Consider the following 17376-nt stretch of genomic DNA (forward strand, 5'->3'; position numbering starts at 1 on the left):
AAGGTTTTATTTTTAAGTAATCCCTATACCCAACGTGGGGTTTAAATGTACCACTCCTGAGATTAAGAGTCCCAAGCCTGGGTGGCTCAGTTGGTTGATCCTCTGACTTTGGCTCAAGTCATGGTCTCGCAATTCATGAGTTTGAGCCCCATGTCGGTCTCTGTGCTGACAGCTCAAAGCCTGAAACCTGTTTCAGTTTTATGTCTTCCTCTCTCTCTGCCCCTCCCCCACTCATGGTCTGTCTGTCTCTCTCTCTCTCTCTCAAGAATAAATAAACATTTTTTAAAAGTTAAAAAAAGAAAAAGTCCCAAGCTCTACCGACTGACCCAGCCTGGAGCACCCTGGGTGACAGGCACTGAGGCTTTGCGATCCTTGGTCCTCCCCTCTGTGGGGTACCTGCAGAGTCTACTCTGGCTGGCTAAACACTGAATGTTCAGAGATGGTCCCCATGGTTCCTCCTTCTTGTTGTTCCAGCTACGGCGAGGTGAAAACAGTGGCCAGTCTCAGTGCCCCTGTGTTTCCTGCACAGATTTGGACCCAGCTGTCCCTCCTTGCACATATAAAAACGTTAAGGAGCACCTGCTTCACTTTAAATGTCATACAGCACATTCTGGGACTCCTTTCCTTTGTGTTTTGCTGTAAAATTCATAATCCAGTGTTCTCAGAGCAGTGGGAAAAAATGAAGTACCTAGAAAAGCGATGCACCCGACCATTTGGGCAACACCAGAGGACCTTTTCTTTTGTACATATCTGGTTAATTGCTTCTAGTCTCATAGCCTACATTTATTAAGCGCCTGCTCTGTGCCAGAAATTGTGCCGAGCACTTCACATGCATTGTGTTATGCCATCCCCACTGCAGACCTGTGTGATAGGTACTAACATTCTGATTTTACAGCAAGCAAAACAAAAACCTTGAAAGGTAAAGAGAGTACGTGGGCCTACAGCAAGCAAGTGGCTTATGTTGTTCGTCAGGTTTTTTTTTTAAATGTGTGAAACCATACAAACCAACCTCACATAGATCATTGTCTGATCCTTTACCATCCTAAATTAGAATTTTCAGATTCGGGCTTGCCAACCCGTCAGTACCTTATACACATTAATATTTTACGTCCACAAGGAGCAGGGGGAAGCACCAAATGTCTTAATATTATTTTTATGCATTCAGATCTTTTATTATTTTCCTCCCAGCTCTCTCTTCTGCATGATTTAAACAAATAATAATAACAGGTGAAGCCTTAAGTTTTTGCCAAGACTATATTTTTTAATGCCTTGGTCACTCTGCTTTAAACTTATAACTTCATTCGATTGTCTGTATTCTATGAAAGAGTGAAAGGTACAAATCAGATGTACATTATTTGAAATTATGAAAATAGAGCAAAAAAAACTCAGCGGCAAACAAAATTGTAAGGTAGCTCCATGTAATGAATGAGGGAGCTCTTTATCTTAATGCCATGACAAATATTATGACGTCAAGCCCATTTTTAGAGAAGAACTTGATTTTTTTAAGGGGTAAAGATATTTTATTTTATTTTCATTTTATTTCATTTCATTTTATTTTATTTTATTTTATATGTATTTATTTTTGAGAGACTGGGAGAGACCAAGCATGAGCCGGGGAGGGGCTCAGAGGGAGAGGGATCCACAAAATCCGAAGCAGGCTTCAGGCTCTGAGCTGTCAGCACAGAGCCCGATGCGGGGCTCAAACCCACAGACTGTGAGATAATGACCTGAGCCCAAATCGGACTCAACCCACTGAGCCACCTGCACATCCCCAAGATAACTTATTTTAATATAATTTTAACAAAATATTTTGCAATCCATTTAACATAAAATGGATAAATATTTACTGAACATCTATTTTGTTCTCAGAATTTAAGGAGAATATAAGCTATATTAATAAAAGCAGCTCCTGTGCTGGAGACCTTCTAATTTAATGGATGAGAGAAGATGAACACACTGACAAAGTTGACTCTACCCAAGACAGAGCTTACTAGATGTTCTTCTTCTTCCTTCCACTTCTTTAGCAAGACCTGAAAATTTGTTCTTTAAAATACGTTGTGGGGGGCGCCTGGGGGACTCAGTCAGTTAAGTGTCTGACTCTTGATTTCAGCTCAGGTCATGATCTCACGTTTGTGAGATCGAGCCCTGTGTCAGGCTCCATGATGACAGTGCAGAGCCTGATTGGGATTCTCTCTCAGCCTTTCTCTCTGATCCTCCCCCCAACTTCTGCTCGTGTTCTCTCTCTCTTAAAAGTAAATAAACTTAAAATAAGATGAAATGAAATAAAAATAATAACATCATAGCTCTGTTCTTTTCAGAGAAGGTTGACTTTGAATTTCAGTGATAGCCTCATTTTGTGGTCAAAGATTAGAATCTATTGTCTGATTATTGTGATTTTTTTCTTAAACCTGGTGTGAAATGCCGACACACTTCCATGTTACCCACTTTAAGGTGTGTCTTTGTGTCCCTCTTCTACCAGAGTCACCAGGAGTCGGACCTTCCCTGGTGGTTCACACAACTGTCCCGTTCGGAGTCACGCACTTGGAGCACAGCACCGAGGACGTGCAGGAGCTAATCTTTCAGCAGCTGGAAAGCATTTTGCCAGGTCTGCCTCAGCCAGTGGCCACCAAATGCCAGAAATGGAGATATTCCCAGGTAATCAGAGAAGCCATGGGTAAGAGCACAATTTTCTTAATCAAAACGGACTGGGTCAGCAGAACTGACTACTTTTCCTCATCCTAGCCACTCTCCAGTAAAAGAAATGAACGATGCGATCTCTGAGGCAAATATGTGTTTGCCCCATACATGACTGTGAACTTCTACAGGTCTTTTTAGCCTGTTATTTCCCAATAAGTGATGTATACAATTTCCCCTGGGCTTATGTTCAAAGGTTAGCATCTCAAGACTGATACACCCCGAAAATCTGGGGTTTCCTATTCAGGCAAAGTAGGCTATATGTCAAAATGCAGCTGTTTCTCTGGGGGTTTTCTATATCAGTACTGTGGTTATATAGAAACCACTTTAACCTCCCCAGTTTTTTGCAGTATGTTAGATTAACCTTGTAAGTGTATTTTGCTACCACAATTTTCAATTTTATTAAGTTCCCACTTTGGTTTTGACTACCACGAGCAGACTTCTTTGGGGCACAAAGATGAATACCTGTATAATTCAGCTACTCGAGCTGGTTTTCAGGGTTGGATCAGCTTGTTGACCACTCTAGTGGCCCAGACTCCAAGCTTTTTACACTAAGTAAATGTTGACTTTTGTGAAAACCTCTGCATATCCCAACAGAAGTTTATGAGTATTTGTAGAAAAAAATCTTTTGATCTGTAAACTCAGTTGTAAAGCCATCTGGGGATAGAGGAGTGAAGGTCAGAAGGAGAAAAGCAGTGACCTGTCTTCCCTCCCCCCCCCAAGATTTCTGAGCCTGTCGATTAACCAATTTATCAACACAATTGGTTACCCAAGTTGCGAAGCCTCTAGAAGAAGTGGTATTGTGAGAAATTGCAGCAGATTTTGTATATTTGAAAGGGCTAGCCAAAATCAGAGGAAATGGTAAATTACTTCCTAAAATATTGCAGCATGTCTGTGTGCTTACCCGTGTTGTCTCAAGTTCAATTATACAGTGAACCTTTGGGGAAAATATTTACTTAAACAGATCATGGTCACTTCAGAGGACTTTGCCCTTTCCTTTTAAAAGCATTGAAAGATCTCAATAGCTAAGGTCTTTAAGTGACACTTAATTCAATTTTAGGTTGGCTTGAAAAAGAAAGCAGGGAAATCATCTTGTCAGTATAATTTGAAGCTAAATATATTACACAGCAAGTCATTTTGCAATTTATAAATACTCCTTTAAAAGAAACAATACTTTGTGAGTTTCTTCTTGTGATTTCTGCAAAATAATTTAATCAACTAAAAAGATGGGCTAACATCACCTTATTTCTTCAAATTTAATGTGTTAATAGAAATAGATTTGTCCTAACCACAAGATGACCTACTCAAAGTTATGCAATATTACAAAATTTAATAAAAAATATCTGAACACAAAGTACATCCAAGCCGTAGCAATGATTTTTATTACAATTTGGATGTTCTTTCCTGAAATTGTCCCAGGGTGTTTACAGCTCTGTGACATGAAATCTACATTGGCTGCAGAGTCTAAAAGGGAGTAAGCCATTTCATTTAAACTTAGAAATTTACATTTTCCACTCTTCATGACCTTCTCCTAGTACCCTGAGCATTATTCTACAGCATAACATTGTCATTTATGGCAGAAATCTTGCCTACATTGTGAAATAGATGATAGATAGGTAGATAGGTAGGAAGAGAGAGAGAGAGAGAGAGAGAGAGAGAGAGAGAGAGAGAGAGAGAGAGAATCTCCCATACCACCTTAGAAAAAGGAATATGAATGGCAGGTCCAGAGACAATCGGATTTAACTAGTTTTCAGTCATTGTTCCCAAAAGAATATTTCTCCAGTGCTTTTTAAAGGTCCATCATAACCTTGGAAATCTGACATAAATGTATGCACCTGCTCTCCCTTGCAGTCCCAGAACACATGATCTACCTTCTACAAGCTCATGGATGTGTGTGCATGACTTGGTCCACTATGTGCATAAACGGAAGGGTAGGACTGTGTAGGGGGAGGGACAAAAAAGAAAGAGGAACAACCAACTTGTTTTGAAGTTCCCTTCATTTCTGAGAAGTGTAGTCCCCATAATGGGGATATCCCACCCCATATTTTCTTCCATGTTTTCTTCTATGTTTCTTTTCTTTTCTTCCTCTCTCTCTCCTGTTCCACCCCCAAGCATCTCCTATTCTTCACACTGTATCCCCTTCCTTTTCTATCCCCTTTCTGCCAAGCAAATGATAAAGCCCTTCAAACCCCCATTTTATGAAACCCTAGAGAGACCACAGAATGGGTGTCCCCTGCCCCAGGCAGCAGTGAGTGGAATGGATTCCTCATCCTAGACCCTTCAGGATTGACTCTTTATCTCAATTCATTTTATCCTGTCCTTTATTTCTCTTCCTTTGCAAACCCTGCACTGCATCCTGGTACCCAGTGGCTGTGAAGGGTAGGGGAGAAGAGGGAAAGAGAGAGTGATGATGAACACCCACAGTGTGACAGCCCAGGAGCTGGGCCACTTAAATATGTGATCCCATTTAACACTGGAAGTAGCCTGATAAGGTGGCTGGTTTTAACCCACAATCACAATGAGAAAACCAAAGCCTCAGAGCCATTAAATGACCTCCCTAAGTTCCCATGGCTAGTAACGACAAAGCCAGTCTTCAGCCTCTTAGTCCCTCCCTGCTCTTCATGGAGCCTCTATACCATATGCTGTTGCCTTGAGCCTCCACAAGCTTGTAGCTGGAAGCAACATAGGTTTATTCTCTTAAGTTCTGGAGGTCAGAAGGTCAAGATGAGTTTGGAAGTATGGGCAGGCTGTTTTTCTCTCTGTTGTCTCTAGGAGAGGATCCATTTTCTTGCCTTTTACACTTTTTACAAGTTGCCCACATTCCTTGGCTCGAAGCCCTTCCTCCACCTTCAGAGACAGTGACAGCCGGTCTGGTCCATGTTGTACATCACTCTGGCCCTTGCTTTTGCCTCTACTCTTCCTCTGAGGATTACCTTGGGCTCCCCTAGATAATCTGGGAAAATCTCCCCATCTGGGGTTCAAGTGATTAGCAACGTTTATTCCAGCTGCAACCTTCATGCTCCCTCAGCATTCACAGGTGCTGGGGATTAGGATGTGGCCATCTTTGGTGGGGGGAGGATGATTTCTGTCTACCACACCCTCTTTCCCCCAGACTTCCTCGGTAGGTTTCTTCAGGAGACAGTACCTCCTAACCTCACCAGACCTCTGGGGAGAGCATCGCCCTTTAAGGCTCCATCCACACCGAGGCGGTGCCTGCTCTCCCATGCCCAGGGCCACCTCTAATGTCACCACGTGGCAGGAGGCAGTGAAAGATGTCTGCTCATTATTCACTTGGCCACTCACTTACTCAATAGGCACTTAACAAATGCCCTCGGCATGCCTGGTACTCTGCTCATAGAGCCCTGGAGACTAGGATTTGCTGATGGCCTTCTCCTAAGACTCAATGTTGAATTTCTGGTCTCGAGTAAGATAACGGTGCATTCTAGTGGGCGCTGTTCTGCCAGGAGAAAAGAGGCAGATGAAGGAGGAAGGCGTGTTTGAAAGACTTGGGAGCCACTCAGTGCCTCCCATTTGAGCTTGAATAAAATACTTGAGTAGGTAGTTTGAACAAACTTAGCAAAGCAATGGCAGGTTTTTCCTGGTTCTTTGTCTTCCCATTGTTGCTTTTGCCCTCCATAATTTACATGTTCATCCAGTTGGTATAACTTGATGCCTAAGCTGTGATGCATTGTGTTATGATTTCTGTAACCGATTGTGATACATTAACCCTTTCAGTAGGAGAGTAATAACTAAAAGTGGCTTCCAGTGTACCTCAATGGGACATGGTAGCCAGTTTGATGATCCCAAAACTCATTCTTATTTGCTGTGCTTTCCCTTATTTGGGGGCTCATCATGATGCCTTTCTCAAAAGATAGTAGATGTCTGATTTGCTTGTGAGTTTAACTCTGATTTTCCCCACCATTCTTTAGTCCCCCAAATACCAGAGGCCCTTTTCCCCACTTTATTAGCACACTCATGGATTATGTTCTTCAAACAAAACAAAACACTGAATGTGTTTTCAAATACCAAGGAAATCAGGAAAGGAACTTAAGGAGAGGAGAAAGAGAAGAGAGAGATGGCGACTGAATACATCAGTATCTTCGACAAAATACATGGATTTGGACTAGCCTCTTGAGCTTTTGCAATACAATTAGTAATCTGACATCTTTAGCTTATATTTCTTTACTTCACTCTTTGCCCTCGAGATTATGCCTTCTCTCTCACCAATGGCAGTTTGTTCATATTTTTTAGAAGAATCATGAATTCTTTAAGAACCTGATCAGACCTGAGCATGGAGGTTCTCATCATTTCAAAATATATATGGACACATGACCACAAAAATTACATACAATTAGGAGGATTTATAAACAACCCAAAGTCCTCCCATGAGTCCAGTGTTAAGAGTACCTGCTCTAATGTTATACTAGTATGACCTGTATAAATCAAGAGCCCCTCATGGCCCCCTCTCGTGTTGCACTCAAAAAAGCACAATTCCACAACCAAAAGAAATTTAAAATACAGGTATACCTTATTTTATCGCACTTGGCTTTATTGCATTCATAGATACCATGTTATTTACAAATTTAAGATTGCTGGCAAAGCTGGGTTGAGCAAATCTATCAGCACCATTATTTTCCCCAATGAAATTTGCTCACTTCATGTCTCTGTGTCACATTTTGGCAATTCTCACAATATTTTCAACTTTGTCATTATTATTATATTTAGTATGGTGATCTGTGCTCACTGATTAGGACTCACTGAAAGCTCAGATGATGGTTTGTACCAACACTTTGTACCAATAAAATATTTTTAAATTATGTACATTTTTAAAGATATAATGCTATTGTATGCTTAGTTGACTACAGTATGGTGTAAACATAACTTGTATACACAAAGGAAACCAAAAAAAGTCATTTGACTTGCTTTACTGTGATACTCACTTTATTGAAGTGGTCTGGAACCGAACTCACAGTATCTCCAAAAGGTGCCTGTAATTCCAACCTTTACTAGAATGTTCTATAAAACTTTAAAGAATACCCAAAATTTGTCACCCTCGCCAGTACTTTTTGAAGTCTCCCTTCCCATTCCCTATATCTCCCTTTTCCAGAAGCTCCCTCACACCTCCTCTGTGCACCCTTATCTCTTAGTTCCCCATGGAAGTTTCTCTGCCCATCAGCCACATGAGCTTAACTCTTTCTGTCTGTCCTCTCTTCAGCCTCCCATTCACATTCTTCACTTCTGACTCCATCCTTTTTTTTTTCTTAAATAAGTAACTCTTCGCCCTTTTTAGTGCAAATTTCCAATTTTGGTTTCCTCATTACCTCAGTTGGCATAATATGCTCCAGGAGTAGTCGGAATAAAAGAGGAAAGAAGAAACGTACAACAAGAATTTTCCTTAGAGGTTTGTGTTTGGTGGGGGAGCAGGTGCATACGTAGAAGAGCCTAGAACCACCCAATGCTTACTCTTCCTCTGTGAGATTTATTTCTGGTGTGTAATTATATCTAGGTCAGCACTGGAAGGTCAAGTGGTAATTGATATTTTCAGTTTTTTCTTTCTCATGTATTTCTCTTATGTCATCCTCATCTTCTCTTTTTTCTTTCTTTTTTTAGAGACAGAGAGAAAAATGTGCAAGTAGGGAAGAGGCAGAGGGAGAAGGAGAGAAAGTATCTTAAGCAGGCTCCATGCTGTGAGCACAGAGCCCAACATAGGGCTTGATCTCATAAACTGTGAGATCATGACCTGAGCCAAGATCAAGAAACAGATGCTTAACCAACTGAGCCACCCAGGTGCCCCTATTGGCCTCATTTTCTTGTTTTGCATAGGTTGGAACTAGAAAGCAGTGCCTGATTGTATGAATATACCAAAATTATAAATCCAGAGGACTGTCCTCTTCAAAGTAGTCAGTCACCTTGGTAAGCTATCCTTTTAGTCCAGCAAGATGGGCACCTCTTTCAGAGGCTGCTGTGTCCTTCAGCATGTCATTGGTTACATCAAGTCATTGGAATTTAAGCTTGAATTTGATATTTTAGGAATAAGGTCATTTGGACTTAAGTCTTTTTTAATCAAATTGGGACACCTGGGGGCTCAGTCAGTTAAGCATCTAGCTTCAGCTCAGGTCATGATCTCACAGTTCATGAGATCAAGCCCCAGCTTGGGCTCTCTGCTGTCAGCTTGCCTGGGATTCTCCTCTTTCCCTCACTCTCTGTCCTTCCCCTGCTTGTTCTCTCTCTCTCGCTCTTTCTCTCGCTCTCTCTCTCTGTCTCTCTCCCTTTCTCTCTCTCTTAAAAATAAGTAAACATTAAAAAAATCTTTTTTAATAAAATGGATGGTCAATTTTGACACTTTTCTTTAATGTTTTTATTCTATTTATGAAACTAAAGAAATATAGACACTTATATTTGTCTGTTCTAATGTGACTGGGAGGCTGATTCTAAAAACTTTTTACATTTTTTTAATGTTTATTTATTTTTGAGAGAGAAAGAGTGTGAGCAGGGGAGGGGCAGAGAGAGGAGACACAGAATCCAAAGCTGACTCCAGGCTCCGAGCTGTCAGCACAGAGCCCGACGTGGAGCTCGAACTCACAAACCATGAGATCATGACCTGAGCCGAAGGTGGAGGCTTAATCGACTCAACTACCCAGGTGCCCCTAATTCTAAAAACATTTTTAAAGCTGGTACACATCAAAGACATTGGCCAGTGCACAGTCACAGATTTAAGCATACAGTTTTCTAGGATAGGTACTTTGAAAAAGAAGTAATCATTGTATGATACTCAAGTACATCCTGTGTGTTGCTTTGTAGTTTATTTCCACAATGAAATCATGCTCCTTCGCTCATCCTGTCACTACTCTTGTGACTTTTCTCACATATTTGTGCTTTATAATTCCTGGAGTTTTAGTGACATGATTATGATCTTGGACTTTAGAGTCAGACAGATTTAGGTTCGTAGCCGGGCTCTCGGTGTGCTAGACTTGACACTCCGAGCCCCAGGGCCTGAGTGTGAATGGTGACACCTGAACCTACCTCACAGCGCTTGTTTTGGGGATGAAATAAGACAACACAGCAGAAAACATTTACTGCCGATGCCAGTACAAGCAAGTTCTGGGTGGGTATTACTGCACGGGGATAGCGAGAGGAAGAAGAGAAGGAGGGGGGCCGTTTCTCACTCCCTTGTTTTCTTTTCTTGATTACTTGTCTTCGTGGCCACATGCTGCCCTACTTTTTCATCTCTCTTACTGTCTTTTCTGGGTGTCTCTCTTTTCTGCGCTCTCCACTTCACTTATGCAAGTAGCTCTGGACAAGCATGTTTTTGAAGGACTAATTCAATGCCAGGGACTGTGACAGTCACACCATAGGGACTGTTGAATGACCTCAGAGCAAGGAGAGACCATAGAGGTGGAACTTTATGGAGGCAAGGATCTCTGTCAGTTTGGGTTTTTTTTTAAGTTTATGGATATTTCAGCTTGTTGCCATTTTTCCCCAGACTAACTTACACATTTTTTAGAGTTTGGTCGCTTAGCACACTTATGCCATGAGTCAACATTTCCTGGCATGAAATTATGGCCACAAGAGCACTCTTGCCTAGGTGCCATAAGGTAACATATGAAGGCCCAGCCAGGCCCTCTGGGATCAGTGGACTATTGCATGACCCAATCCACCAACAGCAAGTCATGTAACAGGTGTCAGTCCTAAGCATTCCACTGAGTAATCTCCTACCTCTTTGTCACTGGCTCATAACTAACAACTTGCTTCAGTTTATTATGACTTAGCTGCATATATATGTGAGATCACTGGGTAAGAAATTCTGATCATTGAAGTAAGGATGCACAGTCACAGTTTAATTGAAGTTTATATGAGCAGATATTTCCCTTCTTCACAAAATTCCATATTATGTGAGCTATTAAATGTTTTAACACATGCACTTAATTAAATCATTTTTTCTTAAGCACTCATGAGACTAATCCTGCCATGGATTCAGTATCACACGTTTTCAGAAGAACTAATTATTTTGAACAGCATTACTTTATGGAAAGCTTTTTAAAGCAGTCTGTGTCATTTCTCCTGGACAAATGCTATATATATTCATCTGCAGTCAGTATTGCTACTTAAAACTTGATGATGGATGTTATTTATGGTTGTGGACACCCTAAGAGGAATGAACTCTATTTCAGCCCATTTCCATAAAGGGTAAGTCTACTTGGTCTTTAGGGTAGACATCAGTATTATGCTATACAAACAGCAAACAAAAAAGTTTTGTTGACCAAAGCTGTTTATATCCACGTTATAAATTAATAATGTACATTCATGTTTCCATTTAACACACATACATTGAGCTCCGACTCTAAATGAGACATTATACAGGTTTCTAAAGACTCAAAGACAGCTCCCTTCCTTCAAGGAGCTTCCTACATAATCAGGAAAGCTGACAAAAAAGCAGATAATCACAATATAGTGCAGTTTGCTGTAAGAAAGGTATGTATCATATTCTCTTGAACACAGCATGATTTGAGGAGATGTCATTTGAGCTAAATCCTACAAAGTGAAGTCAAATGAGCAAAGGGAATGATGTTAGAATGATGTTCCAACAACACATGCACCTTCCCAGAGGCAGGAGAGTGCAAGGCACATTCTTTCTTTGTACCTTGGTCTTTGCCATCATCTGTTACAGCATTTTTAGAAACATGACAGTACACATCATCATTTTATTACACTGTGTGTGTGTGTGTGTATATATATATATATATATATATATATTCATATATATTCATTCTCTTTCAAAAATGCCATTTATTAATCCCCTGCCCCACTCCATGTAACTCACTGGGTTTTGTACCTTACTCATTTCACGCTCCATCTACCCCATGGAAAGTCTATTTCTTCAGCATTGCACAGATGAAGTGGGGATGTAGAGGCTCAGTACCTTGCGTGAGGTTCTTCCACTGGGAAATGGCCAAACTGGAATTCAAACACAGGCATTCAAACACCTCACTCTAATGCCAGTAATTGTTTGAGCAGTGGCTTTCCCCCAATTATGACACATTCTTCTGTCATCGTTCCTTTTTGCTGTCAGCTACAAATAATAGTTAACATTTTTGCTCTGGTTTTAGAAAACATGTTATACTCCTTTTCATTTGATCCTCATGACAATCTTGACAGATCAGGAAGTAAATATTACTATCTTTGCTTTAAGTGAAGAAACTGAGGTTCATGTTGCATGGTTTTGCCTAACGTGACACCTCTAGTAAGTAGAAAAATAGAAACTGGAACATTTCATTTTAGTTCCAAAAATCCATGCTTCACTCTGTATACAAAAATGAACTGAACCAGGATCACAGACCACAAAACCTTAGACTATAAAAATTCTAGATGAAAACATAGCAGAAAATCTTTATGATCTTGGGCTTGGCAAGCATTTCTTTGATTAGATACAAAAAGCATACACCATAAAATTTTAATTGGATAAACTGGGCTTGATCAAAATTAAAAACAGTGTCTTTGAAAGACACCATTAAGACAATGAAATAAAAAGACACAGAGTTGGAGAAAATGTTTGCAAAAACATAACATCTGATAAAAAATTAGTATCCAGAATATATAAAGAACTGTCACAAATAGTGATAAGAAAACAAATGGCCCAATTATTTTAAAATGGACAAAAGATTTGAAAGAGCACTTCACTAGATAAGAGATGGAAATTTAATCATGGAGATGTGAGAGTTTTACAATGAAAACTATACAAGGTTGCTGAAGAAATTAAAGACTTAAATACAGGAAAATACACTGTGTGTTCATAGATAGGGAGGCTTAGTTATTTTTTAAGGTAAACTCTATGTCCCTTGTGGAGCTGAACTCATGACCCCAAGATCAAGAGTTGCATGCCCAATCAACTGAGCTAGCCAGGTGCCCTAGGAGACTTAATATTTTTAAGATGACTATATTACCCAAAGTGATCTACAGATTTATTGTAATTGCTATCAAATTCCCAAAGGCCTTTGCAAAACTACCCAAAAACTTATATGGACCCCAAATAGCCAAAACAATCTCAAAAAAGAAGGCTAGAGTACTTATACCTTCCGATTCCCAAACTTACTACAAAACTACCCTAAACCAATGTGGTAATGGCGTAAGAATAGACATATAGATTAATGGAATAGAACCAAGAGTCTGGAAATAAACATACACCTATGATCAATTGATTTCTGACAAGTTTCCAAAAACATTCAATGGAAAACAATAATCTCTTCAATACATAGTGATGGGACAACTGGATATCCACATACAAAATAATGAAGTTGGACCCTTAACTCGCACCACACACAAAAATTCACTCAAATGGATTAAAAACCTAACTATACAAGCTAAAATCCTAAAAACCTTAGAAGAAAACATGAGGATAAATATTCACAACCTTGTATTTGGCAATGATTTTTTTAGACATAGCACAAAAGCATAAACAAGAGAAAAAGTAAATAACATGGACTTCATCAAAATTCAAAACTTGTATACACCAAAGAATTATCAAGAAAATAAAAAGTTAACCATTAGAATGGGAAAAAATATTGGTGAATCACTTATCTGATAAGGGTCTATAATCCATAATATATTTAAAAAACTGTTATAACTCAACAGCAAAACACTGAGCAATCAATTTAAAAATGGGCCAACGAATTGAATAGACATTTCTCCAAAGAAGACATAAAATGGTCTGCAAGCCCTTGAAAAGATGCCCAATGTCCTTAGTCATTAGGGAAATACAAATTAAAACCAAAATGAGATACGATTCATACCCAGTAGGATGACTATAATTGGGGGAAAAAAGAAAAGAACAAATGCTGGTAAGGATGTGGAGAAATTGGAATGCTCCTGCCTGACTGGCTGGAAATAAAATGATTTGGATAGTAGAAAACAGTTTGGCAGTTTCTCAATAAATTGTAAGTAGAAACTGCAATCTGACCAAACTCTTTCTTTCCTATATACCCAAAAGAATTGAAAACACGTGTTCAAACAAAACTGTATGTGCAAATGCTTGTAGCACTATTCACAATAACTAAAGATGGAGACAGCACAAATATCCATTGTGGACATGAATAAATAAACAAAATACAGCATGTCCATTAAAATGGACCCTTATTCAGCCATAAAAAGCAATGAAATAGACCTCAATTAAAAAATTACTTGATAGGTAGAAAATATGTCTTCAACATGTATCTAATAAGAAGACTTATGGGAAATTATATAGAAATATACATATTAAATATTTGAAGGACCAAAAAAAGCAATGAGGTATTGATAGATGCTGCAATGTGGATGAATCTTGAAAACAATATGCTAAGTGAAAGAAACCAACAAACACAAAGACTGCATCTTGAATGATTCCATTTATATAAAATGTCTCAAATAGACAAAACCATAGGACAGAAGGCTGATAAGTGTTTGCCAGTGGCTATTACTAATGGTAAATTTTATGTACTGTGTGTGTTTACCACACACAAAAAGAAGAGATTGGATGGCAAGTAAGCACACACACACACACACACACACACACACACACACAAATGCTGAACATCATTTGTCATTGGGGAAATGTAAATTAAAGCCACCATGAGATGCATGGCATACCTAGTAGAATGGCGCACATCAAAAACCCTGAAGGTGCCAAGTGCTGGCGAGGATGTAAATGGAATCCTCACATGTCACTGCGGGAATGTGAAATGGCGCCAATCCCTTTGGAAAAGAGTTTCACAGTTTCTTACAAAGTTAAATAAATATTTACCATCTGACCCAAGGACCCCACCCTTCAGGATTTACCCAAGAGAAATGAAGATATGCACCCAATAAAAATTTATTTGCAAATGCTCATAGCAGCTTTATTAATAATTACCCCCCCCCAAAACCCTAGAAATAACCCAAATATTCATCACTTTGTAAATGGGCAAAAGGTTGTACATCCATAAATGAAAACTTCTCAGTAATAAAATGAAGCAAGCTACTACTGTCTGCAATAGCATGAGTGAGTCTCAGAAGCATTATCTTAGTGACAGAAGCCACACTCAAAGGCCACCTATGATGTCATTGTACCTGTATGGCTTCCTGGAATAAGCAAAATTGTAGGGATGGAAAATTGATCCATGGTTGCCAGGGGCTGTAGTTGGGAGAAGGAGATGAACTACAAAGGGGACCAAGGGAAATGTGGGGGGAGGGACGTGTGACAGAAATGTTCTCCATATTATATTTGTGGTAGTTAACGCGACTGTGTACATTGTTGAAATTATAGAACAGTATGCATAAAAAGGGTGAATTTCACTGAATATAAATTACACCTCAATTAAGCTAACTTTTAAAACCCCTTGTTTTTTTTTTATCCTCCATTATTATCTCTCTGAGGAGCACAAGCATAGATTCTTTTAATTTCACAGTATTAACAGTAGAAAGGAGGTTGTTTCTGGATCTGAAAACCAAAATGGCAGCAATCTTTTGGCCGAAAATCTCACTATGCAATCAAAAAGCTATTGGGTCTGTTCAGCACGAGTGAGGACCAGAAAGAAATATGGTCATGCTCCTGGGTTGTCAAGAAAAGAAAGGGAAGTGGAGTGGGAGAAGGGACAAGGAAGGATTAAATCAGTGGGGAAATGAGCAACTGTTAAATGGGGGAGAAGCAGTGACTAGGAAAGATGATTTTAGATTTACGTCTAGATGCACAAATCAAAAGCATGTTTGGCCCTCTGCATCCTAGGATCCCAAACAATTGAATCCTTTGAGATCATTTATATTTAGGCAAAAACAAAAGGATCCCCATCTGGTAGATCACCTCATGGCTAAGAAGTGGCGTCTGTGCCCTCAGCACCCTCCGCAGGCTGGGAGACTGCTAGGAACACGACACCTATTTGAAGAATTAACGCATGAATATACTAAAACTCGCTGAAGGGCAGACAATTTTCTATTAGATTAAAAACTCTAAAGGGGACTGTAGTGCGACAGTTGTTTTGTCTGTTATTACTGCAACAGCACTGGGGAAAACAGTGTCTCATTCTTTATTGCGTACTTGTCAACAACTCCTCAGCAAAATAGACTGCTCCAGTGCTTTGGACTTTGAAAGATAGACTAGATCTAAACGAATTCAACGTAGACTTCAGGAATTGAATATACAATTTCAGCAAAGCGTGTTCTTCGCAGTTCAAGCCCCGCTAAAGCTGCTGCATGGATCATATAATTGATTTGTGGCACTTTCTGCCTGCATCGACCCTGTGGTTTATTAAAATAGAATAGACAAATACCAATAAAGCGAAAAGCTCCACTGAGAATTGACCAAACCACATCACTTTCTTCCCATCTAGGGCATGCCAACCAATAGTAATTTTACAGCAGCTCTCTGTAGTACCAGATTAGAGCTCTGCAACCAGGAGCCTACACACAAGCAAACTTTCCCCTAAAGCACAACAAAGAAACAGGATTATGAAATCACCATTAAATATAATAGAACACTGGAGAGACGAGTGAAACAGGGGCTAAGATGGGATAATGAACATAACACGTAAAAACCAATTAAGAATGTAGCATCTCTGCAGGAAATCACCCATGTGTTCATAAAGCTCTTTACGAATATTAAGTACTGTAACCTAAGATAGGAAAGGACTGAGAGTCTCAAACATCAGTGGTGAAAAGAAATGCAATCTTTTGTAAGGAAACGTATCTAAAAATAGACTAAGTGGAATAATCGGCACTCCAATTTATCATTATTATCCCAGTTCTCAGTATCACTTATCTTCAATAATATGCAACGTGTGGTTAAGAAATAATCCATATCATCACTTTCCTTAATAATACAGCAAATACATTCCATATGTGTGTGATTTCTGGCTGCGCCACAAAAGTCTGAGCACAGAGAGTTGACTGTTCTAAGAGAGATTTTTTTTTTTAAATACAGACATAAATTGGCTAGGTCACCCAGAAAAATTGGTTTCTTTTCTCCCTGACACCTATAGCTTTCTAGAATGTATTCACTGTGTCCCAGGAAAGAAAATTACATAAAGGATTATTTAGTAACTTTATGTCTGCACAGGCTCACTGCAGTTTTAGACAAACTGGAAACATCATAGAGTGTATCACTAGGGTCTCCATTTTTGAACATAAAGATAGGGGTAGCCTGGGTGGCTCAGTTGGTTCAGCATTCAGTTCTTTGGCTCAAGTCATGGGATTGAGCCCCCCATGTTGGGCTCCTTGCTGATGTGGAGCCTGCTTAGGATTCTCTCTCACCCTCTGCCCCTTTCCCATTTGTGTGCATTCTCTCTCTCTCTCTGTCCAAATAAATAAATAAACATTTAAAAAAAATAAAGACAAACATCTCTAGGTCCTATCACACACATATGCACATTCCTATGTACTCACTCATCTAGTGGTATCTTACACACTTTCCAGGGTGTTGTTTACAGTAAGTAGCCATTTATAAGGTGAGGCTGACTTGTCTGGTGGGAAGCTATCTTCTTTGGCTCTTTGAAGTTCAGGCTGATTCAGATATTCTTGGTGCCTTTGCCTGGTACCTACAAAAGGTGAACCAGACAGAGGCAGAGAATTCCGCTTTCTGGCAATCAGAACAAGGAGTCTGGAGCCCGAAGTGTTGTCTCTTGGACAGTTCAAGGCTAATGAGCTGAATCACAACAGGCAGGTACTAAGTGTTACGAAATA

At 39.6% G+C, this 17376-nt stretch overlaps 1 protein-coding gene across 6 annotated transcripts in view; it reads left to right on the forward strand.

Annotated features, from left to right (window-relative positions):
- Window positions 1-17376, forward strand: part of RNLS (renalase, FAD dependent amine oxidase) — a 248029-nt gene that overhangs the window by 220122 nt on the left and 10531 nt on the right. For 5 of the 6 annotated variants that reach the window (XM_029931695.1, XM_029931694.1, XM_029931697.1 and 2 more), the window contains exon 6: window positions 2480-2655. In XM_029931695.1, the coding sequence (XP_029787555.1) occupies window positions 2480-2655 (176 nt within the window). Of the gene's footprint in view, window positions 1-2479; window positions 2656-10640; window positions 10751-17376 lie in introns of those variants that run through there. The other variant, XM_029931699.1, reaches the window with a different exon arrangement.

This window comes from Suricata suricatta, chromosome 2 (assembly GCF_006229205.1).
Source record: "Suricata suricatta isolate VVHF042 chromosome 2, meerkat_22Aug2017_6uvM2_HiC, whole genome shotgun sequence".
Classification (NCBI taxonomy): Eukaryota; Metazoa; Chordata; class Mammalia; order Carnivora; family Herpestidae; genus Suricata; species Suricata suricatta.